At 43.5% G+C, this 26,715-nt stretch overlaps 9 protein-coding genes across 9 annotated transcripts; 3 read left to right on the plus strand and 6 right to left on the minus strand.

The window, feature by feature from the left end:
• Window positions 1–228: 228 nt before the first annotated feature.
• On the plus strand, window positions 229–1,666 carry Bfra_009610 (uncharacterized protein; the record flags this gene model as incomplete). Its single annotated transcript, XM_037339951.1, has 3 exons — window positions 229–343; window positions 393–611; window positions 720–1,666. The coding sequence occupies 3 exons, from the start codon at window positions 229–231 to the stop codon at window positions 1,664–1,666; spliced, it is 1,281 nt and encodes a 426-aa protein (XP_037189174.1).
• A 2,028-nt stretch (window positions 1,667–3,694) lies between these two features.
• Bfra_009611ia (uncharacterized protein) lies at window positions 3,695–5,324 on the plus strand (the record flags this gene model as incomplete). Its single annotated transcript, XM_037339952.1, has 3 exons — window positions 3,695–4,047; window positions 4,122–4,813; window positions 4,873–5,324. 3 exons carry the CDS (start codon window positions 3,695–3,697, stop codon window positions 5,322–5,324), a joined length of 1,497 nt encoding a protein of 498 aa, XP_037189175.1.
• Window positions 5,325–5,760: 436 nt separating this feature from the next.
• Bfra_009612 (putative glutaminase protein) lies at window positions 5,761–8,117 on the minus strand (the record flags this gene model as incomplete). Its single annotated transcript, XM_037339953.1, has 2 exons — window positions 5,761–7,427; window positions 7,502–8,117. 2 exons carry the CDS (start codon window positions 8,115–8,117, stop codon window positions 5,761–5,763), a joined length of 2,283 nt encoding a protein of 760 aa, XP_037189176.1.
• An 821-nt stretch (window positions 8,118–8,938) lies between these two features.
• On the minus strand, window positions 8,939–10,007 carry Bfra_009613 (putative cutinase protein; the record flags this gene model as incomplete). Its single annotated transcript, XM_037339954.1, has 4 exons — window positions 8,939–9,105; window positions 9,177–9,334; window positions 9,440–9,920; window positions 9,956–10,007. 4 exons carry the CDS (start codon window positions 10,005–10,007, stop codon window positions 8,939–8,941), a joined length of 858 nt encoding a protein of 285 aa, XP_037189177.1.
• Window positions 10,008–11,587: 1,580 nt separating this feature from the next.
• Bfra_009614 (putative protein required for cell viability protein) lies at window positions 11,588–14,408 on the minus strand (the record flags this gene model as incomplete). Its single annotated transcript, XM_037339955.1, has 3 exons — window positions 11,588–13,761; window positions 13,808–14,217; window positions 14,266–14,408. 3 exons carry the CDS (start codon window positions 14,406–14,408, stop codon window positions 11,588–11,590), a joined length of 2,727 nt encoding a protein of 908 aa, XP_037189178.1.
• Window positions 14,409–15,323: 915 nt separating this feature from the next.
• Bfra_009615 (uncharacterized protein) lies at window positions 15,324–16,235 on the minus strand (the record flags this gene model as incomplete). Its single annotated transcript, XM_037339956.1, has 1 exon — window positions 15,324–16,235. One exon carries the CDS (start codon window positions 16,233–16,235, stop codon window positions 15,324–15,326), a length of 912 nt encoding a protein of 303 aa, XP_037189179.1.
• Window positions 16,236–17,294: 1,059 nt separating this feature from the next.
• Window positions 17,295–18,720, minus strand: Bfra_009616 (putative actin filament organization protein app1 protein; the record flags this gene model as incomplete). The annotated part of the gene is made up of 3 exons (XM_037339957.1): window positions 17,295–17,499; window positions 17,602–18,013; window positions 18,102–18,720. 3 exons carry the CDS (start codon window positions 18,718–18,720, stop codon window positions 17,295–17,297), a joined length of 1,236 nt encoding a protein of 411 aa, XP_037189180.1.
• Window positions 18,721–20,172: 1,452 nt separating this feature from the next.
• Bfra_009617 (putative dyp-type peroxidase family protein) lies at window positions 20,173–22,066 on the minus strand (the record flags this gene model as incomplete). Its single annotated transcript, XM_037339958.1, has 7 exons — window positions 20,173–20,753; window positions 20,811–20,908; window positions 20,964–21,074; window positions 21,142–21,234; window positions 21,294–21,667; window positions 21,722–21,962; window positions 22,023–22,066. 7 exons carry the CDS (start codon window positions 22,064–22,066, stop codon window positions 20,173–20,175), a joined length of 1,542 nt encoding a protein of 513 aa, XP_037189181.1.
• A 1,834-nt stretch (window positions 22,067–23,900) lies between these two features.
• On the plus strand, window positions 23,901–26,078 carry Bfra_009618 (putative galactose oxidase precursor protein; the record flags this gene model as incomplete). Its single annotated transcript, XM_037339959.1, has 1 exon — window positions 23,901–26,078. One exon carries the CDS (start codon window positions 23,901–23,903, stop codon window positions 26,076–26,078), a length of 2,178 nt encoding a protein of 725 aa, XP_037189182.1.
• Between the last annotated feature and the right edge of the window lie 637 nt (window positions 26,079–26,715).

Genomic DNA, 26,715 nt, shown 5'->3' on the forward strand with positions numbered 1-26,715 from the left:
CAACTTCTATTTACAACCATCCTCCAAGTTGTAGTACTTCATCTGAAGTCTTCTCACTAAAACCAAAGAGATCATGACACCTTCACAGCAACCAAGATCTGTTTCCAGCATGGGGATTGGGAGTCATCTCACCTCGACAGGATGTGCGTTAACGACCTTATGGAACTTCATCAACAGGATCTAAAGCAACGAGAAGTGATGTCAATGATCCGGCGACAGGCATTCAGCATGGAGAACGACTCTGACATTGATAAAGAGAAACTTCTCACAGAACATGTCACCAAACGCTGGATCAAAAATGTCATCTTCATTAGGGATGGACAGAAGTGTATCATCGCGAATGGTAAATAACAAAACATGCTTACGTTTTAATAATTTCTAACATGATGCAGATATTGGTCATCGCAAAAACTTTTGGTATCCATGGTTTGAAGAGCACTTTGACGATAGACGCCGAAAGTATTGCGTCGATCCGCGTGGCCGAACACTCAAGGAAGTTGACCATACAAGCAAGAACCGAAGAGCGTTCATGAAAGACACCCTCCACAAGAGTGAGAAAGGATGGCACTTACCTCGAAGCCATGATCGCCATATCTTCAAATTTCCTCAAGGTAAGTTGGAGTTTGACGTGGTTCTTTCTTGACTTTTCAAGCCAGATTTGGTGCAATAAATCGGGATCTATTTCTAGCATTCTTTGCTTCCAAACCCTCATGAAACAGTATCGATCATTAAAGCTAATTTTCCACGTGCTGCAGAGATCATCGACAATATACTGGGCCATCTCGTGCAAATTATGGATGCTGCACTTGTGCCTCAAATCGCGACGACCAATTGGAAAAAAAAGTTCACCGGCTCACCCCACCACACGACTAGTCAAGACTGTTATCCGTATACAACGACTGAGATCGGTGTACTCACCACGACTATACATGGCAAACTAATGGTATTGCGCAGAGTTCACCAAGGTCAGATAGACGCAACTTGTCTACGAGTGTGTAGAGCCTGGAACCAGACAGGGGGTCGATTGCTGTACCGATTCAACCGCTACGATTTCAAGACCAACAATCCGACTAAAGATGCAAGTCCTGGGAGTTGGATTGACGGCAGTTTTTGGCGGCCATCTCCGAATAAACCCTTTGTCATAGCTCGAGATGATTCTCCTAGAATCTTCAATGCTAGAATACAGAAGGGCATTAGAGACATTCAGAGGCAAGTGGCTATCAAGAAATTAGTAGGATGGGTATACCACGACCCTTTTCTACGCTTTTTGCACATGATCGGTGCCAACAATGCAGCCCTTCTTCGCACCCTGTCATTCTCTGGCGAGGTTCGCTGTCACCAATGCGAGTGGGGACACTTTTGCGATGACTGTCTTTTGGAGAGCTTTCGGGTTTACATTCCCGTTATGAATGCGCTTTGTCCCAATGTACAGAAATTGATTTTGAATGTCAAAACAGATAGCCAAGCGCGAGCTGTAAACATATTCGAAAGGAAGGTCCGTGAGTTTTTCGAGGGAGAACTTCGAGAATTGAGATCTGTTACGGAACTGGTAGTAGTCGATTTGATAGTAAATGGCTACGAACTGCCGGACGGTGATACTAGAAGTGTCTCAACCGCTCAACTGGCAGAGCTAACGGTCAGTCATTTCCGAGAAAGAGCTTCTTGATCAGTCAACGGCTGGAGGTCATACATTCATGAGATTGATTTAGACACATGAGTTTTGGAGCCTGATTTTGGAGACCCCAGAAGATTTGTGTAGCTTTTGACTCGGATTCAAAAAGTCGATGTGAGAGGCAGCCACAAATAGATGTATATGGAAAGCTTTTTTGGTGTATGTTCGAGATAATAGTTGAGATTGAGATGGAGGATGATGGAAATGTAGATGTTGGTAGAATGAATGAGTACTTGGTCAATTTTCAATCGAATTCTTCATACATCAGTCATGGCGTCCTTATTTAATCCAAAATTTCAAAGACGTCCCGAATGACGCTGTTGGTATTGACTAAAAAGTGACAGACAATGATTATTGATTTTTGAGAATCATCTGACGATTGATGTTGCTTGTATTATGTTCATGTTGGAGATTGCCATATGGTGTCCTACCAAGACCAGACTTAATACTCGAAGAGTCAGCAGAATGTCTGGGTACCCCTTCTTCGTGTGCACGTCGCAATTCAACAATCTATCGTTCTCTAATGGCAAGACTGATCCAGGGCTGATTATATATAAGCGCGAAGCTAGTTGACTAACTCCTACTATTGCTTTGGAGGGAGATGAAAAGACGTAATTGAAGTTGGTATGGCTAGAACATGGCAATGGAACTGCAGCAAAGCAAATGTATTCAAAAGGGTATGAAAATCCGTCTAATTACTGATCACTTGACCACTTGACCACGGCAGATTTTGTCTCATCAACTAGATGTGTTTATTAGGCGCATGGGAATGAAGCTTTCACGGTAACATGGTTGTTGGTATATGAATAGGTTGGAGATTTAGAAACTTTTCAAATCGATTAAGCGGGCGGACTTCTGGGGACTCCGATGTTATCCATAACTCTCAAAGTATACTTCTTTAGAAATCAATTTCGAACACTTGAGGCACCTAAATATCTGCGAATGGATTTTAAGCACACACATTTGGTGGTGTATTGGAATCGACACTGTATGTTGGTTCGTCAATTGGTACCTGCATTGCCAAGGCGATTGTTCAATCAATCAATCAATCTTCATTTAATTGACGAGATGTCTGTCAAATTGTCAATCAGGGGTCTCTATTCGGGTACAGTATTGACCGCTGTCTGTTGGAAGTCCAATGCTCCACAAGCTTGAAGGAAGTGCCTGGTGGTTGCTGGAGAGGGAGAGAGAGGTAGGTAGTTGGTAGTTGCAGGTCCTTTACCCAGATCCTTGTGATTTGATCTTACTGCTGAATTTCCACTTCATCGCAGTTCCTTCATCGCAGTTTCTTCATCGCATACGCAAGCACCACTCACTTCTATTGACGGTTTGTCACAGTCTCTTATTCTTCCTTCTCTTCACTCTTCACTCTTCTTTTCCTTTCCTCTCTTTCATTCAAATCACAAAACCTTGGAATGCTTGCGGAGATGAAGCACGGCTGCATGGGGTGGCTGGTGCTTATCTAGGTACTTTATTTTGTGGGTAAATTTATTCCTGTGCCGCATTTCTTGCCATTCATAACCAATTGAAATTCTGGATAACTTCATGTTTCAAATTTCAATCTCGTACATCCAAGTCGTTTATGTATAATGACGTCCATGTGGGAAAATATCAAAGCTCGATCTTCTCCTTCAATGCCTTGGAACTCTCCCCCAAAAAGCCATGACCTTTTCACGACCTTCTCGACCAATGGTGGGTTGGGACGAATGATGAGGTTCAAATCCTTCCACCTTTAAATCCTGCAGCCGCAACCGATTTATAAGTTGTTTTTTTGTTGTTTTACTATTGCTACTGTTATTTGAAGATCTTTCCTACTTCATTTCATCTTCTTGTCGTCGTTTGATCCTGTTTATACGCATTTTCGAATTGTGTATAAATCTCTTTTCTCTTAGGATCTTATTCGGTTGAAGTGGCTGGCAAGGTGAATTATCCACAACCCTATCTGCCATTGGGAATCTATCAAATCTTTACGCCTTCAGACCAGCAGTTCACACCCAAAGATCACACAGTTGAACAACAATCATGGTTACGACTCTTCCTCAAGTGCTTCTTGCACTTATTCCAGTGGCTTTGGCATTTCCAGCGCCACATCCAGTAGCTCAACCTGTTCCTCATCCTATGATAACTCCACGAGCCTCTTTGACCGATAGAACACCATCACTAGTGGAAGAAAGGGGAGTGATTAGTTCCGTCGAATCATCCATCAAAGGTCTAGAAAGTTATATTACCAGTGTCCTCGGCACTTATCCTTCATACATTGCCAGCGGGGTACCCAATTTCTTTCAGGATTTTCCAACAGGAAGCGCGGTTCAAAGTAGTTTAGGAATTAGTGATAGTGACTTGGCAGCTACTCCTACACAAGTCTTGAATATCCCGTAAGTTCAAACTCCTCCCTCATTGTAATATCATTTCAAGAAGAAGAAAAGATTGCTAATCAATAATCAAACAGAGGATATGCGAATTGGACTGATCAAGGCTGGAACCTCCGTGTCCATGGAAATGTCTTCAAACAACCAAACATTTCCGAATCCAAGTTGGATGATTTAGCAAATATCTTCCTAGTCGGTACCTCAATCGAAGATCTTCCCGCGGCCCAACAAACTCAAGCCCGAAACCTTACTGCCGAAATCTTCGTCGTACAACAAGCAAATGTTAATGTTTCATTCAGCTTGGAGCCTGCTGCGTCTCAAGGTGGAGATGGAGAGAGTGGTGGCGGTGGAGCGGTAACCGCAGGTGGAGGAGCCCAAAATATTACACTTGTGGGACAAACAACCGTGGAGGGTGACTATGATCAATTCATTCAAATCGCCAACGTTTCAGGACCTGGTGGATATCTTGCTCCTGGTAACGACACAACCGATATTCAAAGAATAAACGTTTACACCGACGGCACACTGACCGGAAATGCAACATCCTACCTCGTCCCTGAGTCTGGTATTACCATTATCTCCGACATTGATGACATTCTTCGTGTTACAAAGATTTACGAACCAGAGGAAGGTCTTCTTAACTCTTTTGCCAGACCATTCACTCAATGGATGAACATGCCTGATATTTACGCCAATTGGTCTCGCACCATTCCTAACTTTCACTTCCATTACTTAACCACTACCCCGAGCAAGTTACAAGAAACTACATGCAGTTCATCTACGACACCTATCCAGGAGGATCTTTCGATACTCGACCCCTTAACTTCTCAGATGTATCTGCTACACTCTCTATCCGAAAGTATCTTCTCACCAAAATCTTTGAGACCTATCCCAACCGCAAATTTATTTTGATGGCCGATACTTCCAACTCTGATGTTATGAAGGATTATCCTGAGATGGCTACCGATTTTCCTGGGCAAGTCCAATGTATCTTCCTCCGCAATACATCTGCGACTGATAGTGGAGACAAATTCCCATACGAGACATCGGGTTTCCAAAATTTGAACCAGTCACAATACATGTTCTTTTTAGTACCAGATGATCTTACGAACCTTGATATTGTCAATGGACAATGTTACAATAGCACTATTCCGCAAAACGTCACATTCAGCCTGCAAGGACTACCTTTCGGATTGAGCAAAAGCGGTGCTGGAAAGAGCATGGCTATTGGACGGAGTTTGGTTTGGGCAGCTATGGTTGGAGCTTTCATGCTCGCCTTGTAATATGACATGAGGTAGACGAGATAATGCATTGGATACGATTCGGCGTTCAGAGTGTTGGACTTTTACGGGGGATATCGAGATTCACAAGATACCTTTTATAATGTATAGATGATTCATTATTGCTTAATTGTACTTGCAGTGTTGCGAATCCGTGAATCTTAATGACCGTGCTTGATGTGATGCTTATTGAAATCCATGCACGAGGATAAAACATTTCTATTTTGCATCTTTATATATTCTGCTGCGACATGTCATCGTCATCGTATGTACTATTTCAGGTCCCTATACAAAGATCCAGCCAAGTATTATCAACCCAGCTGTGTGCCGTTCTATGCACATTCAGATCCCTGTGTTCAACGATAGAACAAAACCCTAACTCCCGACTGACCATACCCATCGGCCATTCATTCATTTCATCCATCAAATATAAATCCCATTATGGATTCCAATTACTTCCCAGCCCTTTCCCTCCCAATTCCAAAGCGAGTAAAGCAAAATGACCACCAACAGTGGGTCTGGCCCTCAACGCTTCTTCAATCCCTTCTTCTGTATTTCCATCAACTTTGACTGTCCATCTATCACTAAAAGGCCAACTATTCTTCCCGTTGCTAATGAATGCCCAAAGATCATCAACGAATGATTGTCTCACATTCCCCGTCGTTGTCCCTGCAGTCCAAATATTCCAGTCGGATTTCGCCCATGCCTGACGAGAGTCAAGAGCCACTCCGCCATCAGACCGAATGGTTGGATAGTAGTTCTCTTGCATGGTATATGCTGCGTCTGGGAAGGTTGATAAATCGAGCAAAACGTCTGGGTAGAGATTGAAGGGGATTTTCCAGGAATCGTCATTATTCGGGTAATTAAGTACGAAATGTGTTTGATCCACATCAGTTCCTAGTTTATCTGTGTAAATTTGGGTGGCATGCGCATCTCCAATGGTCGAATAATTGGCATAGGTTTCGCCGGCTAGAGAAGCAAAAGCTTTCAGACCAACTGCTGCTTTGATCGCGAGGTTGGTTTCATTCGCGAGAGGTCCAGCAGCATCGTTGGTAGAGAGTTGAAGAGTTATGTTGATGGAAGTTGATGGGAGATATGACGCGTACTTATTGAGAAGTGTGTAGTATTTCTCTGCCCAAGCTGTGTTGTTAGTCGCTTTCTGGTAAGCGAGAGCAAGTATGAGTAGATTGCCGGTTTCTTCTATTGGCATTACTTCTGCGACGCCATTATCATGGCCGGTGGCATTGGGATATGCGGAACCGATATCGTGAATTACGTAAGGAAGATTCCAACGACCGGAAGCGAGATATTTCAGTACTGGCTCAAGGAGGAGGCGTAAATATTCTGGGTTTGTAACATACAGAACCGGGAACAGGGGCATGATGACATCCACAGTATTAACGTTCCCATCACTTGAGATTTCCTTGACAAATGCGAGGACATCGCTGGTATCCAGTGTAGCATTTGGAATAACCAAATCAATTCCTCCATATACTTGTCTTAATGATAAGGTTGTGATATCCGAGTAATTTGTACCAGCAACCTGAGTTGCGGCTGCAGACAGTTCAGAATCGATAGTTTGAGACTCAGCCAGTGCATCTTTATAATCTTCAAAGAAATGTTCCAAAGCGTCAATAGTTTCCGGATATGTCGCACGATAATAACCAGTGTATGGTGTTCCTAGATAATTTACTGCAGCTTCTCTTACATATCCAACGGCATAGGTAACAGAGGATGTTCCAGTTACACTTCCGAGATCGTGAGAAATTCCTGTGACCCCATCTGTTGACCAGGTACCCAGAGCTCCGGAGAGGGCACCTGTGTCTGAAAAGACTTTGCGGACAGCAGTCCTATCACCTGCTTCAGTAGTGAGAGTAGAAGTGGATGAGGGTTGAGATGAATAGACTGCTTCACCCCATAATGCTTGATCTGAAGACTCTGAGTATGTGGCTCGATTGTTGGCTCTGATTGAAAATGCCGAGGTGGTGTTCTGTTTCGTGAATGTCCAGGATGAGGATACAGTCTGGCCAGTCCAAGTGCCACTGATGTCGGAATATATCTGAATATCAGTCGCAGCGGTAGTCCCAGCAGATATAGTCAAGTAACCTACCTGAACATCAATAAAATTTTCAAGGATAAGGTTCATGGAGAATATGAAGGTCATATTTAATGGAACTTACTGAAAGGGAGGGACTGTCTCAAATAATTCCCAGTGCTAACGGGAGAAAAGAAGTCCAAGCTGAAGGTCACACTTCCAGCCGTAACATTAAAAATCGAATGCGTAGAGGTATATTTCGCCGATACTGTAGTCCCATATCTTGTTCCAGCTCCTGGGGAAGCTACCCCGAAAAGATTCCATGTAACATTATCTACGCGTGCAATTACGCTCCATATCAAATTTTGGCCAGCCCAGAATTGTGCATTTCCAGAGCTGATGTTGTTGGCGAGAGAACTCGGGATCCAGGCCGAAAGATAAGGATTCCTCACTGCAAGAGGATATGAAGGAGGTTGAATAGGTTCATGGATAACATTTGCGGATGTATCTCGGTGGTGATGTTGTTGTTGAGCCTTAGTGACGGGGATAAAAACAGCCAGGAAAATGAACAAAGCACCTATCACAACAAAAACTCCCCTCCGACAATACATAGATAACATGGCTTTCCGATTCGACTCCAGTAACTTCTTCTTTTGAGATTCTGACAAAGTATCAAAGGAAGTGATTGAATCGTCAGATATCGCACGTTCAGGAGGAGGAGGTCTGCTCCCGGCGAACGTTTTGTAGTTTATTCTTCCCATGATGACCGTTTGGGATGATGTTGTAACACGCTCGTATTGCGAATGTGATTATTTGCAGAAAAGTGACTTGCTAATCTGCAGGAATACGTCGCCTACCAGATATAGGTGTGTGCAGATGAATGAATGAATCAGAAATGCAGAAGATCTGAAATTGGATTGCAAACACACTCCTGTGACATAGCTTAGAAGAATGTTGTGGCACAGTGCTGGTGCATCCCGCTCAGGGATCTGTGGGGTTCATCGACACCAAAACAAGAGGCGATGTTCTTGAGATCCCAGTCATTCAAGATCTCCTCACTATCTTTTGATTGTAAAATGCTAAATTTATCATTAACCCCAGAAATTGTGCAATGAAAAGTCTCCGAGAAGCCTATAGCGATTCATAGAGATCTGATTGTGGGTATGTTTTATGCATAAGCGTGGTTTGTGCAGTGGGCTTACTACATAGATACAGGGGCTTCAAATCCACTTGCTAGATGCGCAGCGGGCCAGCGAGGCTTTCACGAGATCAGATACCGGATAACTTAGGTTAAATCCAACAGTTGGTATGCAGGTGTAAATTGATTCATTATTATGCGCGACTATACCAATAAACGCACCGTATCCAAGCTTTTTAGGCTATCAAACGCCATGAACACCAAAACCATCCCCAAAATGCACTGCTGACACCAGCAGCCTTTCCAGCCCACAATCAAACATTTGGTAGGACTTCAGATCATATTGAGCTAAAATCATATCGCAAATCCTGGTACCTGGGTATTTTTTCATCACCGTCATCATATGTCGTCAAAATTGCGTGATGTGATTTAACACTCCACAGTTCATGTTGAAGCGTGAGCAACAACAAATGCCGCAGCTGCAGCTGCATTCTCCCCGTAAGTTAAGTGAGCTGGAAGAATTATGTCCCCAGCTTCACAGATATTATCACCAGTGTGGCAGATCGTGTCCACTTTCGATGCGTCCATGTTTGGAATGGCTTGACCGTCATCTGTTCGTCGATCTATCAGCATCTTCTCCGCCTTACATATCAAGGAATAAGGATCTCTAGAATTCACATACCTGGATCCCCGAAGATCACGACAGAGCTAATCCATTTCACAGTTGCTGCAGGAAGTAACGCAAGTGCGTTATGTACAACTTGACCTCCTTGAGAATAGCCAGATGCCACAAGATTTGTATTTGGGCATGCTGCGTACGCGGCCTCAATTTCTGATGCCCTATATCAAAGTCAGGTGCCTGATGACGAAATCTCTTTACATATCGCATAATATAGGATTGCTCATAACATGTTTGTTCATATAAGTAGCAAAAGGGAAACATACATTGAAGCACTTCCGACAGGATCACCACCAGCGAGGAATGTTGCTACGCTAGCTGCATAATTATTCACACCTTGAACTGTGACCTTGGAAGATCCTACAAGAGCTTCCAGTGCCATGAAAAATGGCGGACCGGTGATGACTCCTGCGTTTCCTGGATCATCTGTTCCCCGAGCGTAAATGACAGTGTAGTCAGTGCAAGCACCGCCTAGTTCATTATAAGTATCACTGATGCCAGTGAGCTCCGAGATGAGGTTCTGGAAGTCAGTGATAACACTTTCAACCGCTTCGATTGCGCCATTGACTGCTGGAAGATTGTTTAGGATTATCGTGAGTATAGTGTTGAGAGGGGTATTTCTCTTCTCGTTGTGGGCGACAGGTCGAGGGGAGATGGGTGCAGCCACAGCCAGACTGGCAGACAGAACGGTGAGGAGAAGATTAAGCTTCATGGCGAAATCGAAACACGTAAAAGGGGATGATGAGACTGTCCAAGGCCTGGAAACGAAAGGGATCACAAACGAACGAGACGGAGAATGAGAGAAACACGAGCTGGGCTGGGGAAGGAAGACATGATGGAGGTACGATTCACCCTTTATAATGGCTCGGAGTGAAGAGAAATCGACGATTCAGTGGATTTTTACCTCCCTCCATTTCTACAACGGAGTAATCTAATCATGGGTCTGTAAACGCGGGGAAATGGCGAGGATACCACTGCGAATAGTTACTCTATCGTTCTAATCGTATACAGGCACAGATTAGTTTGGATTGGTTCGGTGCGAACGGGACACTGTCAATCAGGAACCATGTCCGACGACGATCGGCAGTAAGCAAGCTGTCATATCAAGGAAGCCCTCATAAAAAAAAAGAGCACTCGGGGCAACGCAAAGTGTAGGATTTCATGGCACATACCAATTAGGCCTCGACGCTACTAAAGGGTAAGGGATCGACGTTTTTGAATTCGTTGAGGAAAACTGTTCTCATGACCATGTTTGGCGCAAATGGATCTCTTTTGAAGGATGGGGTTAAATTGATTCGGTGTAACTCTATGGATACCTTATGGAGTCGACCAATTAACAAATTAAAAAGCGGTGTTGATTGGCAGCTGTGACCAATTGAAGTTACGAAATCAATTATTATGCCTCGTGGCTGATATCTTTATTTGGCTCAGGCACCGGATCGTGCCGTTCAACTACTTGTGCTACATTGGCAATCGAGTACGCTTTCAAAACTTTTTCTAGGACCAAATACCAGGTATCTTGACACGAACTAAACAACTGCCGTTTGTCCCACAGCAACGGCGTTGTGGAGAAATCCGGGGAAGACTTCGGGGATAGAATCTGCAGCTGTAAGAAAAAACCAACACAACCAACACCACGCGACCTAATTCGCGGGGCGTAGTATTTCCGAACCTTCCATAGGAATTAAATTTATCGGAGCAAGATAACAAGCCGAGAGTAGCATGTGAATCCACTTGCTCCTTTCGCTTCTACAGAGCATGGTAATGGCAGCTTGAGGACCGCGTGGGGCTACATTCTAAAAGCGACTATTGCGAATTAGGATATGTGTCCGCGCCCCGCGGCCAACCAATGATATGGAAACTTATTTCTTGGCAAGGCTGGATTGTAGATTTGGTCAGGATGTTAGCATCAAAGAGCTGCAAGCGGAAGAGAATGGGACTCATTTGATCATGAAGAAGAGCCTTTATCCAGAAATTCGTTCATCAGTTGAGGGAAAAATCGTGGAAAACCCGCATATCAACAGCTTACAGATGTACCGAGGAGTGACTATCACATGTAATATCGGCAGTTGTTTAGCAAGTCGAAGGGCAGCAACGGATTGTATGTATGCTTCTACTGACAATGAATTCATCGGATGGCTCCCAAAAAATCTGCATCCTGGAGGTTCTTCTTGATCCCTTTCTCATTTCTATGTGACAAGAATCAAATTCATCAAATCCACTTTATCGCTTGAAGAACACAGGTCTGTGGGGCGTGGAAATCCTGATGGGTGTGAGGGCCAGGGGATGGCCCTCCCATTATCTCAACAACGGAATTTTGCGAAATTGAAAGTATCCTGCCGTCCCAACAAGTAGATTACAATAATGCATTTTCTTTGTGCGCCGTAGAATAGCGATATCATATCGGTCCCGACCTACTCAATTTCCTCAATTCTCGGTTTCGTAACATTTACATTTCTGCTGACTGGGGTAATATTCAAACCAGCCAAATTCTCGATCCCACCAGCTCCTGCTAAATTTCCAACCGGGATTAGTGAGTTCATTTGCCATGACTCTATCCCTTCGACGACGTCTTTTGCATGCTGCCTAACCAAACCATCATTATCCGTACCCTGAACATATCTCAATATTCTTGTCATATCATCCAGACTCTGGCCTACGAATCCAAATCCTAACTGTCTACCTTCAGATCTTGCCTTGTCCAATGCGCGTACAAAGCTCATGACGAGAAGAATGGCAGATCGGCGAAGAATACCCTTCTCAACCTCCGGTTCCAATGTGAGTATATGAATGCTGAGATCTACAGACATAGAAATTGGTTTATGACCGATACCTGATACATTACATTCTATGGCCTCGCCGAGAATCGCCAAAGCAGACGAACGTATCCGTATATCTTCCGTTCCGCGCTTGCTTTCCCAGCCCGAAACTATTCGAGAAAGTAATTCGTATTCGGGGTGGTTGGCATCCGGCTCGAGAATTTCGTCCAATTGTGGGACTGGACCATCCCATGCCTCTTCTGCTTCGGCCGTCTTCTGCTTCTTGAGTTTATCGCGTTTGATTCGTTCGGCCTCGCTTTTAGGTCGATGACCTCTCCGACCAGCAATCGTAATCAGACCTTCGCTGACGGTTTGTGCAATACCACCTGTAAAGTTTGTTGGCGAGGATTGAATGACTTGGAGTAAGGCTTCCCCAAGTCTCAAACGGGCGTCGAGATCATAATCCTCATTGCCATCTGCATAACGCTCGATGAGATCCTTTAATACAGCCCTAGGGTGAATTTTCGAAAGGTCGATAAAGCACCTGATAGCACGAAGATAAACATATTCTTCAGAATCTTGAAGTAGCGACGCGAAGAGAATGAGGAGCGCAGGTATGTCCAAAATTGAACTACGAGCGCTAATAAGGCTCTGGATCAGTTCAATCCCCTGAACTCTCACTGGAGGAGGAGATTCAACAGAAGTTAGATATGACATAGCAAGATTATAAGTCTTTCGGTCTTCTACTGCCCGACTGGGAATATTTTCGGATAGTGACTCGCTTGACTCATTAAGGGCATGGCGAAACTGTAGAATGACGAGAAGATTTTGTGCGGTTTGGGTTACTTCTGTAACAGTTCTGCGCCCATAAATTCGGAGAGAAGATTCGATTCTTTCTAGGAAAGGCTCTATTGTAGGGGTTGGCCTAAAGTTTGGTGATGTAAGAACAATGTTTAATAGACTTAAAGCAATAGAGACAATTCCTTCCTGATCTTCGGAATCTGAATCTTCGGCGCCGGTTGCGTCGATCAGCACCCCATCAACTAGTTCCACTATCTGCTTAGAATCTTGAACAAGCTTCTCTGGCATTACATTGATCATTTCTTGCAATAGCTTTGCTTCAATGAGCTTTAGCTTCGCATTTTCATCGCTACTGACCAATGGAGAATGAATTAAAATAGACGGAGTTATGAAAGTCTTTGCTTGCGAGAGCCATTTCTGACACAGCATTAAAAACATTTGAGGTACCTGAGAGTCAGAATCAGGAAACTCGTTCAGTAGGCCAATAAAATTCTCTACTGCTTTATTGATTTGGCCGATGTCAAGGTGTTGTTGATTCATCGTGGTAGTTTCTGATATTCTCTCAATCTGAATGCCCTTACCGTCCTTTGGTAAACGGTAAATCCAACTCGTCTTACCAGGCTCTGATCTTCCTTGAAACAGGATATCATTCAGGACCTTTGAAAGTGCGCCTTCACTAGATTTAGAAGTCGTTGACGCTGATAGCTGCAGCAAAATTTTCAGCAGCTTTCCGGCACAAGCACTAGATTCCCCGCGATCATCTTTGTTTTCGACGCAAAATAAAGCCCACAGTGGCAAGAGAATAGGATTAAGAAGTCGTTTCGTCAGTGATGGGTGAGGATGTGATGTTACTATAGTAAGCAATCTTCGTAGACTTATTCTAAGGTCCTCAGCTGTGACAAGAACTTCTGGCATTCCAAGTACTACTATCTCTTCAACTTGTGATTTTTGTTTTGTGAATGGAGGAATAAGGGCTGGGTCAATTGATCCAATAATTGGCTCGACCAAAGATTTCCACCCCGGTGCGCCTGAACTATTTAGCATACGTTAAGACAAACAAACCATCCACCTTACCTGGGGCCCCATAAAGCTTCCGACCCAATATACCAAACCCAATGATGTAGGAGGCAGCTTTATCCATTTCTCTCTCTCCTTTTCCATCGAGAAGATCAAATAATTGAGGAGCAATACCACTGAACCATTCCTCTGCTGACATTCCTTGTGGGGGTGAAGATAAGAGTCTTGATGCGGAGCTCATGGCTTCATGAGAAATATTCACGGAACGACTACCAACGGAATCCGATGTCTTCATACTAGCATTACTTGGATGAATTGAGAAGACAAATTCAATAGTGTCTTGTACGCCGCGTGGTCTCAGGGGAAGACGGGCTAAAGTTTGAATTAAAGGTCCTCGTAACCAAGTTTGTACTCTGTCTGGTTGAACAAGAAGATTCAAAACGGGCATAAGTTTCAAAGTAGAATTACTATTAAACAATTAGAACCTCCGTTGGGAACCATTGAAGACCTCCTACCTTTTGATTAAGTTGTTAAATTCATGTCGTGATTGAATTCTTGTGGTTTCCGGAATCTCTGGATCAAAAGCTGCCTTTCCGATCTGTAGAAATTGATCAACCAAAGGCGGTTGTGCAGTCCTATTGTTTTGTTTCTCTGACATGATTACAGCACAATTGGCAAATGATTACTCGCAAGTAGATGTACCAGAATTCATTTGGTGGATGCCGTCGATGAAAAGAAGAATTCCAGATCCCGTGATCTTGATATTTTGATGATGCGGTTGTGGCTGATGACTTGTGGCAAAAGTGGCGTGGTCCTCTATCGATCATACACCTGATCATATCGGCCGACAAAGTTTCGTGTGTATTCCTCTTTTCAATGTCTCAAGATAAGCATTACAATCAAATACCTTTCGATCTCCAAGTGGACTTCAGTTTATCAAATACCCCTTTTGCATTGTTTGGTGGTGTTCGAAATATCGTGAGTAGTGTGAGTCGTGAGTACCAACCACAGAAGGTGGGACATCTCTGTGCTGATATCTGATATCCGAGGGCAGTGAAGTAGTAGAATGAATATCTACCGACTTTCCAATATACTCCTCATCAAATCTCTGCAAGTCATTGATCATTGATCGTTCACGTCTCTTCCGTCGTTCAGTTCCATTAAAAGACGTTTGTTCATCACCCACTTGTTGCATTGAAGTGTACATGTCTTGAGAGTAGATCACATGCCTACATGTGCCACGATGCTAAAAGTGTTTCATTTTTCAACGGTAGTAACTAATTGTTGAATTAATCATCTTTTTTTCGTTCATCTATACGCTTTGATACAATAACATTTGCTGACTGTGGCTACACCATTCCTCTAGGGTGTCAACAGATTATCCCGTGATGTTTTGAGCTGTCTTTCCATCCATTATCAACGCATCTCTCGGAATGATTGTTCATCATGCCATTTTTCCAAATCTCTATTCTCCCCTGACGGATGCCAAATGGTGTTTCCTGACCGAATCAATCTTTACATTTCCATTCCTCATCATCTCATATTTCGCCAACTGCTCTGCGACCGAGACCATTCATGGTGTCAATGTCTCATCGGTGACGGTAGAATTGTCTCTAGTAACTGTTGGTTGCTGTTCTTCAAACTGGGACGAAATGTTCCGAGTTTCCGGCAACGATTTGCTTTGTGGTGGAATATTTTCCACGACTATCGTCAGCTCCTCTATTTCGGCCAACAATGGCTTCTCCTTCACACGTTCTATTTCGACACAATCATCGTCCTCAAACCAGCCCTCAAAGAGTTGTTTGTTCAACAAGTAATGCCCAATACAAAATATATCAACGGCTACTTTCCGCACTCTCTGAAAACTAATCATACTGGACCTCACATCCTGCAGAGCTCGAATGGTTCCATAGTCCGTCTTGAAGTATATCGTGTCCTGATCTCTCAAGAACTTGATTCCTCTTCTGAACATGGCACCCAGCCTTTCTTCAACAACTTTTCTGTCCACGTATATTGGATCCTCCATCCCATCGTCTCCTATGTACTCTTCAATGAAGTCAAGATTCTCCGGGTGCTTGTCGTTAAGACAGTAATCCCACATGCTTTCTACGACGGCTCTGCTTTCATGGGATACCATTTCAATCGTACATTGACTTCGCGAATTAACTTCAGTCCATCTCAGAACAGAGGATCCCGTTGGCTCAGGGAAGATCGTTTTTTCGCAGTCTAAGTTCCAGTGCAGATTTTCTACGATTTCGGCACGAACTTCGATTAGGCGAGGGGGTTGAGTTTCGAGGAAAGCTTGACGCCAGATCATGCAGCGAATATTGCGAGGAAGAAGGGAAAATCTGAGGAAAGTGTTTTGACTTTCGGGCAGAAGAGATTGTTCTGGAATTCGTGAGGTATGCAAAGATGAAAAGGATGAGGTGAGTGAGAGAGTAGAATGTACATCCGACTCGGACAAGGTTTGGGTTAAGGATGCCATCTTTTTTGTATGAATAAATATAATGAATTATGATGGGATTTTAATGATTTGTTGTTTAATTGGATGGAATAAAACAACAAGACAAGCTGTTTTGCAGAGAAAAGAAATCATAAATTTGGGTTATGTAGTTCCTGCCCTGACACACTCTAAAAAAGAAAGCGGCACACACAATTATCCAAATCGTATCTATAGATAATCGAAACTACCCGTTTGACATATAATATGGTTGACAACAATGGCTTGAATGTGATGGATAAAACAATTTTCGACCTTTGACTCTTTATTTTCAAGGTAAGTAATCGAAGGAAAGTAGAGAATGATGAAACAAGCCATGAACAACTGAAGGAAAGCAAAGATGTAAACTTCATTCATCACTATTTAAGTCCCTAGAGCTGTTGGATGACAGGGAGGTAAATGTCAGCACTGTAGTGGGATTCTGCTGGTCAAATCAGGCTATGCCACACGCTACAGGGTATTGAATCACCCTCTACCCCTCCAACCCCTCTAACCCCTCCAAAATCGAACAAGTTGAGCGTTTAACCTTCAAACTTTTGTTGATACCTTGTAATACCAAGTTATGATTATACCAACATCAGAGATGCCACTTAGATTCTTACCGAGGTTAAATATCATCGAGATACTGAGCCTTCAAAAGCGGGTGTTCTAAGCGGTCCGATAATTTTACCGGGCGGCTGCCCATCTGAATAGGATGCAAACCCCGGATCGGAACCACTTCACCAACAACATCCCGGATCAAACATTGTATGATTATGGTACAAAATATGAAAAAAATGTTTCAAAAATCCTGTTATTGCGTAAGTAAAATGAGATAACCTTATCCGCTCGTAAAAACTTCATGTACTACATATTTTCCTGCTAATCATTTGCCGCGATTCCTTCGGTCCTAATACAAGGCATATCCGCCCACCAGGCTCTTTGTGTTCCTATCCTAATAACCAAATTTCCCGAGACTCAAATATTGCAAACCTTTTCCATAACCAACTGATAATGCCGAAACCTTAAGTTCCAGTAAAGATGAATCTAGATATCCCCAGACTTTCAGGTACGTGTAGCCTGTATCAGTTCGTCCACTATTTCATAGCACTCCTCTGGACTCTCGAACACTCTCCAGACATCCTTTGATACACCGTCAAACGCTTTCTCAAATCTTGCGGGCTCGTTTTTCTGGACAATACCGATCGAGGCTATGTCTGTTACTTTACGTATGAGTACTAATTTGACCCAGCCTGGGTTTTTGCGACATCTAAGTGGTTCGTTAGCAAGATGAAAGACAGATTTGCGAGGATATTAAATTTTATGGTTGGAACGAGAAGGGACATCGAAAGTTAGTTAAACGAGAACTCACATCTCCCCATAAGCCTCTGGGTCACTCTGCGTACTATCTCCCACAAAAATCATCTTCCTCTTCGGCAACCATCTATGAATCTTTTCTATCTCATTAATCTTGTACTCTTGTGTGCCCTCTGTCAATGTCTCTAACAATCCAGATAAACTCAAGAAGTTGGCATCCCTCAGTATCATAGTTCCTTGAGGATAATATGCCCGACGGAATTCGCTGAGGAATGAGTAGAGGGTGTAGGGCGAGGCAGATAGATAGAACCAAGGAGCTACGGATGCGTGGTTAGGTGTAATGATAGACTGTATGTGTTTGTATAGTTCTGGCATTCCTTCAACGGGCATCGGTTCAGATAAGAAGGTAGAGCGTAAAATGTCGATTGGAGAACTTGTTTGAGTTATTTTTATAGAGTCGTCAATATCTGTAAAAAGTTATTATAGACCCTTTGGGATCTCCTCAAGTTTCGCATTGTCCAGGATTTTGAGGTGATCTGGTATTTTCAAACTCACCAGAAATGACTGCCCACCCTTCCGGTTCGGCATAGACTGTTTTCATTTGCAATATTCCTTCAACTCCTAGTGGGACTTTTGCCTTCCATTTTACAATTTCGCCGTCTTTGCCATCCCGCAATGTCCGAATATCACTACTAATACCATTTCGACCACACGGTCCAAGTTTTAAATTTGCAACCCCTTGATGACCTGAAGACGCAATATTGACAACCCTTCCAGGTCGAACACTCATCAAGAATGGTCTCAATCTCTCTTCCACAATTTCATCTTCTCCTCTATCCCCGTCACCCCCAATTCTCCCCGCAATGTCTCCAATGATTTCCGGTACATGTCTTGCACTTTCCGTCTCCCATACTGCAGCTACAAATTCTGCTTCCCACTTCCCGGTCAGGTGATTTCTATACGCCGTATTATCCAACAACCAAACTGTATCGTCTTTGGTTACTGCTTTGGGAAATGGATTGCGTGGCCCAAGATACGAGAGAACATTGTCTATGAGTGAGTTCGTGGATGCGCGAGGGAGATTTGGAAGGCTTGATTCGGTTTCGGGGAAGTGGTTGCTGTTGCGAGCTTGGACTTGGAGGGACGTTGTGCTTCGACGGGAGATCGTCATCATGGCGTTAGTGGATTTAGCTCTAGCTTAATTCTCTTTGTTGTTATCAATGTGATGCTACGCGCGTGGTTGTTGATACAGTTATCGCTTGACTTATTGATGAAGCAAAATACCATCGAAATAGCAAATAGCAGAAATGTTCGAATCCGCAAGAAAAATGCGAAGATATGAGAAAAATAGATCAAAAAATGAAGGAACCCATGAAAGCAGTATAGGGCTGGTATTTATTAATCCATAGCTCTGCCTTATTGTGCCCCGTCATTCTTACTTACGCATTGAGGCTGATGATCACCCGCCTACTACTTGAGGAAATTGTCTTTAGTTTCTGGGGCATAACGTCAAATTTAGCGCTGCGCCCAGCACCCTGAATATGTGCAGCCATGATACCATGGGGGAGGCTGATGTGATGTGAGGTGTGATGAGGTCAGGGGACATTGATGAAATGCCAGGCACGCGATGAATTGATTCGACCATTTGGTGATACGGATTTAGCTTGGCTGATGGTGGCGTTCGGTATGACTGTACCAGTTCTTAGGTGACAATGGTAGTAGGTAGGGCTATGAGTAAGGGGGTTTAATGTACTCTGGGCAATTCGTATTTCACCGGGTGTGTGGTTGATGATCGACGTTATTCACAATAGTTTGTGTTCAGCTCAATCTAAGCCTTAAAGTGGTGGGGCATTTTTGCGCAATGGTGCTAGTGATGAAGGGGATGCCTACAATTGCCGACTTTATCAATGTCTAACGACAATATAAATCCATCTGCTCCCTTTATTCGAGGTAGCATTGTATTTCAAGATAGGAGTTTAATTGTTATATTAACCTTGACATCGAAGCAAAAGTCATTTACATTTTTTGCTGATGCTGGAGTTTTGCGGCGCAATCATCGTCTAGAGGTGACCCGGTGTCGTTCAGACTGAAGCACGGAATCACACATTTACCTAGTATCAGTTACTGCTATACTGAGCACATGATATTGCATATCAAAATTCAAAGAATGAATTGCAATATTTACGTCATCGCTACAAGTATTGGCAGCTGTTCACGATGAAATGCAAACATTCACATTTTGATAAGTGATAATCCCGTGGTTTCGTGAATTCTTGTTGCACATCTGGCACCAATCCTGGCAGCCTTTTGATCAGCTGGGCAGCTTGGACAATGGTCCCCGGGGCCGATTCAAAATTCAACGCACATTGGCCATAGAATAATTAGTAAAAAGTTATAAATGGTGTGGAATTCAGGTAGGTAAAATTCAATGTGTAAATCTTATTGATCGACTACCAAAAATAAATCACTTTCCAAACAAAAGGCATATTAATATGTTGAATTAAGGCTTGACATCAAATTGCTCATATTTCCTTCAATTTCCCAAAAGACGCCATGCCATGTTAACACGTTATCTAGAAATGCAAATCGCTCAGAATTACACCATGGAAGACGCGTCCGGATTCATTCATGGAGCCGTAAGCGCAGGCGGATAATCAGAAGGATCCGTCAAATATCCCTCGAGTGCTTGAATTCCCGGCGAAAAGAAATATTCACCACCCCTTTGAACCACCCATCTATCAAGTTGAACACGTGCCTCTGTAGGATCTTTACCATCTGGAAGACCGATGGAGCGAGGTGGATGGTGATCGAGTCGCTGGCCTACAATAGCATCGATTCCTGGACCATGCTCACCAACGAATTTGTCCTTGCGGTCTGGGAAGTGGTGATTGCTTGCCCAGCGAGTAGTCAAGAAATTGAATCCATTTCGAATGTCGCTTTGGTAGCACACAAAAAGAAGTCCACGTTCATTCTCGTCATCGGATTTTTGTACAGCTTTCTCTTCGGGTGTTACTTCACCTCCATAAGAGATACCGCGGCGTATGATGACGGCGTGGTCGTGATCCAAGTCTCCACGGGGCCGCATTTTTCGGATGTGTGCTGCAAAAGGGCATTTGTCGTGTTTTTGAACAGGATGGAAGTCAAAATTGTTAGATCTGAAAAGTTCCTTATCTTTGGCATCGTGAGGGCTCTCGTCCACAGGTGTTCCTAATGGATGAATCAGCATTGAGTTACATTTTTGTATATTAGGACTCAAAAACATACCATTTTTCCATCGACCCATCAGGTATGCAGCAAGCTTTTCCTTGGGATCTTCAGAGGTTGCGGCATGCGGTGCATTGTGTTTGTTATCTTCTAACCACCTGATGATGTATGAGATTAGTTCACGAGAATATGAAGCGAAGCGCAGTAACCCACTTATCAAATTCAGGGACAAGCTGTTGGAGATCCCGAAAAACGAGGAAGCTCCCATCTTCCGCCCAATCTGGCTGCTTCATATCATCACCCTCGTGCCTGGCAAAAATCAATCTGAGAAATAAAACAATCTTAAGTCAGTTGAGATGATCGAGATCAATTGATATCAAGAGAATCTTACCCTGATTTTACGGACTTGGGCTCTTTGTCCTTGGGTGTCATCTCATCTAAGCCTTCTATCAAGGGCTGACTGATTCCATCCTCGAAGCCGAAACTAATGATTAGACACGTCAGATAGTCCAAGCATCTGTTGTAGATGTAGAGAATACTAACTGCTCTTTGCCTTTATCTGGGCGGGTTCGACCTTGCCTGATAAAGGTGAACTCGACTGCTGGGGTTTTGCTAATCAAGTATGTATCGCCATCACCGCTTCCATGTTCCTTGAGGAAATGCTCTCTGACACTGTTTACCTGGGAAGTCAAAGTATCCTCCTCACTGGCTGTGACTAGAATTACTCCATCAATCAAGCGATTTGGAGATGGCTTGTACTGCTCTCGAATCTCTTGCGGATCATCCCAGCCCTCGTTTACAAGGTCATCGTACATGCCTTTTCCGAACAATCCACCTCTGAGCTGGTTCTTTTTGAAGATCTTGGACAATTCTCTATCCTTCTTCACAGCACCCTCATTAAAAGTGAATTTCCCAAGCTAGAGGTTCGTTAGACGCCATTTCACGTTCTTAACGGCATGTTTGAGACTTACAGCGGCTAAACCCGTTGAGGCAAAAGCGATATTAACACCGGGTAGTGGCTGAATCTTGGCTGGTCGACCTAATTGTTGTGCTTGAAACTTTTCTGCAAGGATTTTCTTCTTCATGTCGCATGCATCCTTGGCGCTCGTAATTCCGCCATCTTTGACAAAAGTTCTGAGCCGCCGTTTGAAGTCATCTGCTTCCTTGATCTTAAAGAACATGAATGTTTGAAATCTTTTTGGCAAGCCGGGCCTAATCGAAAATGGAGGTGGTAAGTAAATATCTTGAAACTATGTGGATACAAAAGCTTACCAGATATCACCCTGGATATTAGACTTCCTAGCTATCCAACTCATAGTTGCTAGTAGCAAGAAAGCTTAATTAGGAGCGTCTGAATTATAAATGCTTCAAATATTGCAGATGTAAAGAGAGTATGGCATGCTGCGATGAATGATGCTTTTGTTCGAGGACGTCAACAAAGTTAAATAGGAAAGTAGAGCACAAGTTGTACTATGCTTAGATCCACATTGTCTTGAGCTATGTAGCCACTGCCCATGAGCTAAGTAAGCTGCTCGATGATCTTGTAGCAATGTTCGTAAATAAAACCTTATGATTGGCATAATTCGATTCATCCAACGTTACATCAAATGGACAACTACGAAAGGATACCCGTAAAATCACTATGAACCGGACTAGAAAAATGGAGATCGAATCTCGAACAAGCTATTCATCCTCCTTTGGAACTGAAATATGGAGATATGTGATGGGCGAGGTATCATAGGATATCTTTCCTGTGACGATGGTCGATCTTTGGAGTGTATATTCTTATAATTCTGTGAATCTTCACCGAGCACCGTCGGATTACCTGATACGGACAAAGAACTTTAGCCAGTGTTGAGCATTAAAACGTCAAATATTGGTGCGCTAGTGACAATGACAAGCGCGCCATCCCAACGAGCATTATGATTCTTGTGTCCTTACGTGATACTGCGGCTGAAAGATCAGCAATTTCCTTTTCCAATCTTGAAGTGGGGTAGCAATAATGATCAAAAGAAAGTCAACCCGTATTGATACAGCGTATCTGTCTTTGATCCCCTCACCCCGTATGAGGTCTGCCGAATAAACTCAATTGACACAGCTGAAACCTAGCCGCTTTTGAGAAATGGGTTTCTCGTTCAAATGAAGGTAAAATAATTGAGAGTGTATGATTGGATGATTCGTCAAAGCGAATAGTTTTCCTCCTCAATCTGCGCATCTATTTCTAATATTCCCTTATTTGCTAAGAGGAGTAGGCCTAAAAGGCAATAGACTTAAGTTGAGTCAAGTAAATTTGTACGGCATGATAATATGGTAAGGGGTGAACAATGGCTCAAAGATTGAACCGAATGCACTGCAAACATCAAATTGGTAGATACTCGATTGCTAGAGAGTCAATACAGCGTGAGAAAGTAGCACACATCTTTCTAGTGCTGTTTGATAAAAGTTCAGAGGATGAATACCGGTAGTTACGGAACGGTCAACGTGAAGCCCCATCACACTAACTTCATTCGTCTTAAGAGACGGCATGCGATACAGCTGAGTTGTGGGGAACAGGCTAGCGGGAAGTCAAATTTACCTTGCCGGACCCACAGATCTTCGACGCGATCTGTTCGTCCTTAAGAGATTCCCTGCTATGATCATCATAGAGCCGCTGAATTACTAAGAATTTGCCAATGAATATTTCGGTATATCTCATCTCTGAAGAAGAGGAAAATCAACTAAGCCTGATAATCTGCAAGCTGAAAATATTCTGGTATGAACCGATCAATTTCCCGGATAAGTCGGAGCGTTGTATTGACCAACAGAGGTTGAATTGACTGCGCATCTTGTCAACACAGGTCAGTAAAAGCTATCAAACTCTGTATTCGCATACGAGGGATCCACTTCGATGACATGTTGATTGCATCATTACACTGGGAGTTTGAAGCTCAGTTAGACCATTGACCTCCTCTTCATCCACGTAGTGAAGATCCCTCGGAAAATTAATCGTGAGCCTTGAGATTCCAAGTTCTAAACGAGAAGTCAAAATAGAAGCCAGGCAAATCATTATCTGACTACTTATATACATATCCTCTACCTCATGTATGCTCAACAATTACGAACTGTTCGCAGTATTATACCCCCTTTCTTGACATTATTTCAGTACCGAAAATGAAGCTACAGTGGAGGGAACTACTTCTTGGAGCTTCCTTGGGCGGAGTTCATGCTGTCAGTAACTTCATGACAGAGGCAATAAACTCAGAGCGTATCTCGGGTTATGGACCAGTTGACAAGCCCTCATGGGAACCGACATTCACCGATGAATCACGTCCCTATCAAGGGATCCGAATTTCTCGCGAAGGGTGGAAGTTGGAATACAGCAGTTCTGATACAAAATATCCGTGTCAAAATACGGTTGATGGCAGTAACAAAACTTCCTGGCGTAGTAATTTGAGCTCCAACGGACACAGCATCATAATAGACTTGGAGAAGGAATACTCTGTCAGTGCGCTTGTCATCCTTCCTCCTATTGATACTGGAGATGACGGCCTCATTACCCAACATGAAATATACGTCAGTAACGACAAGAAAAATTGGGAAGAGCCAATTGCATATGGAATGTGGCCAAACGTAAACAGGCAGCGGCTATCCGCATTCGAGCCTACATCCGCTCGATACGTAAAGCTCAATGTGAGCGCTGAGACAGATATCTCATCCTGGATAGGTATCTCCGAGCTCAATATCTATGCGACACAGTACCTCCTTCCTCGAGATCCCAAACTAGGTCTCTGGGGTCCGACCCTTGACTTTCCAGTCGTTCCAGTTGCCGGGGCTCAAGAGGCCTCTGGAAACATTGTTTTGTGGTCGTCATGGGCTTCGGATACGTTTCATTCCACACCTGGTGGTCAGACGGCAATGGCTCGTTGGAGCCCGTCAACAAATGTAGTCTCAAAACGTATCGTTACCAATACTACGCATGATATGTTCTGCCCGGGCATTTCTATCGATGGTACCGGTATGATGGTTGTCACTGGCGGCAATGATGCCTCGGAGACTAGTCTATACGATTCTTCCTCCGACCAATGGATCAAGGCACCTCCCATGAGATTACGTCGTGGATATCAAGCATCCACAACTCTCTCTGATGGTCGTGTCTTTGTTATTGGTGGCTCCTGGGCTGGAGGTTCGAATATTCCAAAAAACGGAGAAGTTTACGACCCCATCGTCGGAAACTGGTCTATGCTTCCTAATGCCACTGTCAAAGAGATGTTGACTGATGATATGGAAGGTCCATGGAGAGCTGACAACCATGGCTGGCTCTTTGGATGGCAGAACGGAAGTGTTTTCCAAGCTGGTCCTAGCCGAGCTATGAATTGGTACTTTACGGATGGAAATGGCAGTGTTGAAGCAGCTGGAAATCGTCTAGACGATGAAGATTCAATGTCTGGTAACGCAGTAATGTTTGATGCAGTGGCAGGAAAGATTCTTACCATCGGGGGATCTCCTGACTATGACAAATCTTGGGCCACCAGTAATGCTCACGTCATCACTCTGAATGGACCAGGAGTATATCCAGATGTTGAACCTGCTGGAACTAATGGTATGATGCATTCAGAGCGAGTTTTCCACACATCCGTTGTTCTGCCCGATGGAACAGTTTTCATTGCTGGTGGTCAGACATTTGGCGTTGCTTTCAATGAAGAAAACGTACAGTTTGTACCTGAGCTTTATGACCCGGTAACCAACACTTTTACCGAGCTTTCGGGAAATAATGTCGTTCGTGTTTACCACACACTATCAATTTTGTTACCTGATGGAAGGGTTTTGAATGCAGGTGGTGGCCTGTGCGGTAACTGCTCTGCCAATCACTATGACGGCCAGATATTCACACCGCCTTATCTCTTGACAGACGATGGGAAACTGCGCGATCGTCCACAGATTATATCACAAGTCCCAGGGCAAATGAACATAGGCGATGAGCTGGATTTGACCACGAGTGTTGCGATACGTTCCGCCTCCTTGATTCGAATCGGTAGTGCAACTCACACAGTCAACACTGACCAACGCCGCGTACCATTACTTTTGAGTAAAGATCATTTACGTAGAAATCGATATTTGACCTCTCCTCCAGCCGACCCTGGTATTCTCATTCCCGGATACTGGATGTTGTTCGTCATAGATGAGCATGGAACACCTAGTATTGCGCAGACTATTTTTATTACCACAGAGAAAACAACTGGTTCTAGAAAAGAAACGCAGAGTCAATGGGGATTTCTTGAATCCTACTGGCGAGGTTGGAAACCAGCACTAATCGCCCAATTTTCACGTCCAGGTCGAGAATTGGTCTAAAATGTCATTGGGAACTCTATATCAAATTGAAAAATGACAGTTGTAACAGTATATATAATACAAGGGTTAGCATCAATAATGGTGTTACTTTACCGGTGTATATAGTCAATTTATAAATTGAGAGTTTTGAAAACAAAATATAACCACTCACGTAGAGAGTGAATTAGAGGAGTACCAAAGTCTTTCGAAGGGCATGCGTCGACATCTTTTGATTCAAAATTGGCCTGAAAGGAAGGTTTCGGTGTAGACTATTGACATTTTCCCATGCAAGTAGATAAACAAATAGATATTAGCATTACTGAGATAGGAGAAATCTATTCACGTCAACGGTCGGTGTGGTTGTTTCCAATTTATTGCTGGTGTAGTGAAAAAATAAGGAAGACTATTCCCCACAATTACTAACAGAATTACCGCGTCAAAAGCGCGTGCGGTTAACCTTATCGAGCAGGCATCGCAGGTGCAATTTACCTATGGCTTTGCGAACGGGATACTACATAGAACCAAACTTAAGAACCTGCCAAATCGCGACAATCATGGGTCACGATGTGCAATTTTGACCATAGATAAGCGATTATGTTGGAGTTACTACAATAGTCAAGACACATCATCGAGACTATTAATGTTTGCCACTATCGAC

Source organism: Botrytis fragariae (genome assembly GCF_013461495.1).
Source record: "Botrytis fragariae strain BVB16 chromosome Unknown tig00000163, whole genome shotgun sequence".
In the NCBI taxonomy this organism is placed as follows: Eukaryota; Fungi; Ascomycota; class Leotiomycetes; order Helotiales; family Sclerotiniaceae; genus Botrytis; species Botrytis fragariae.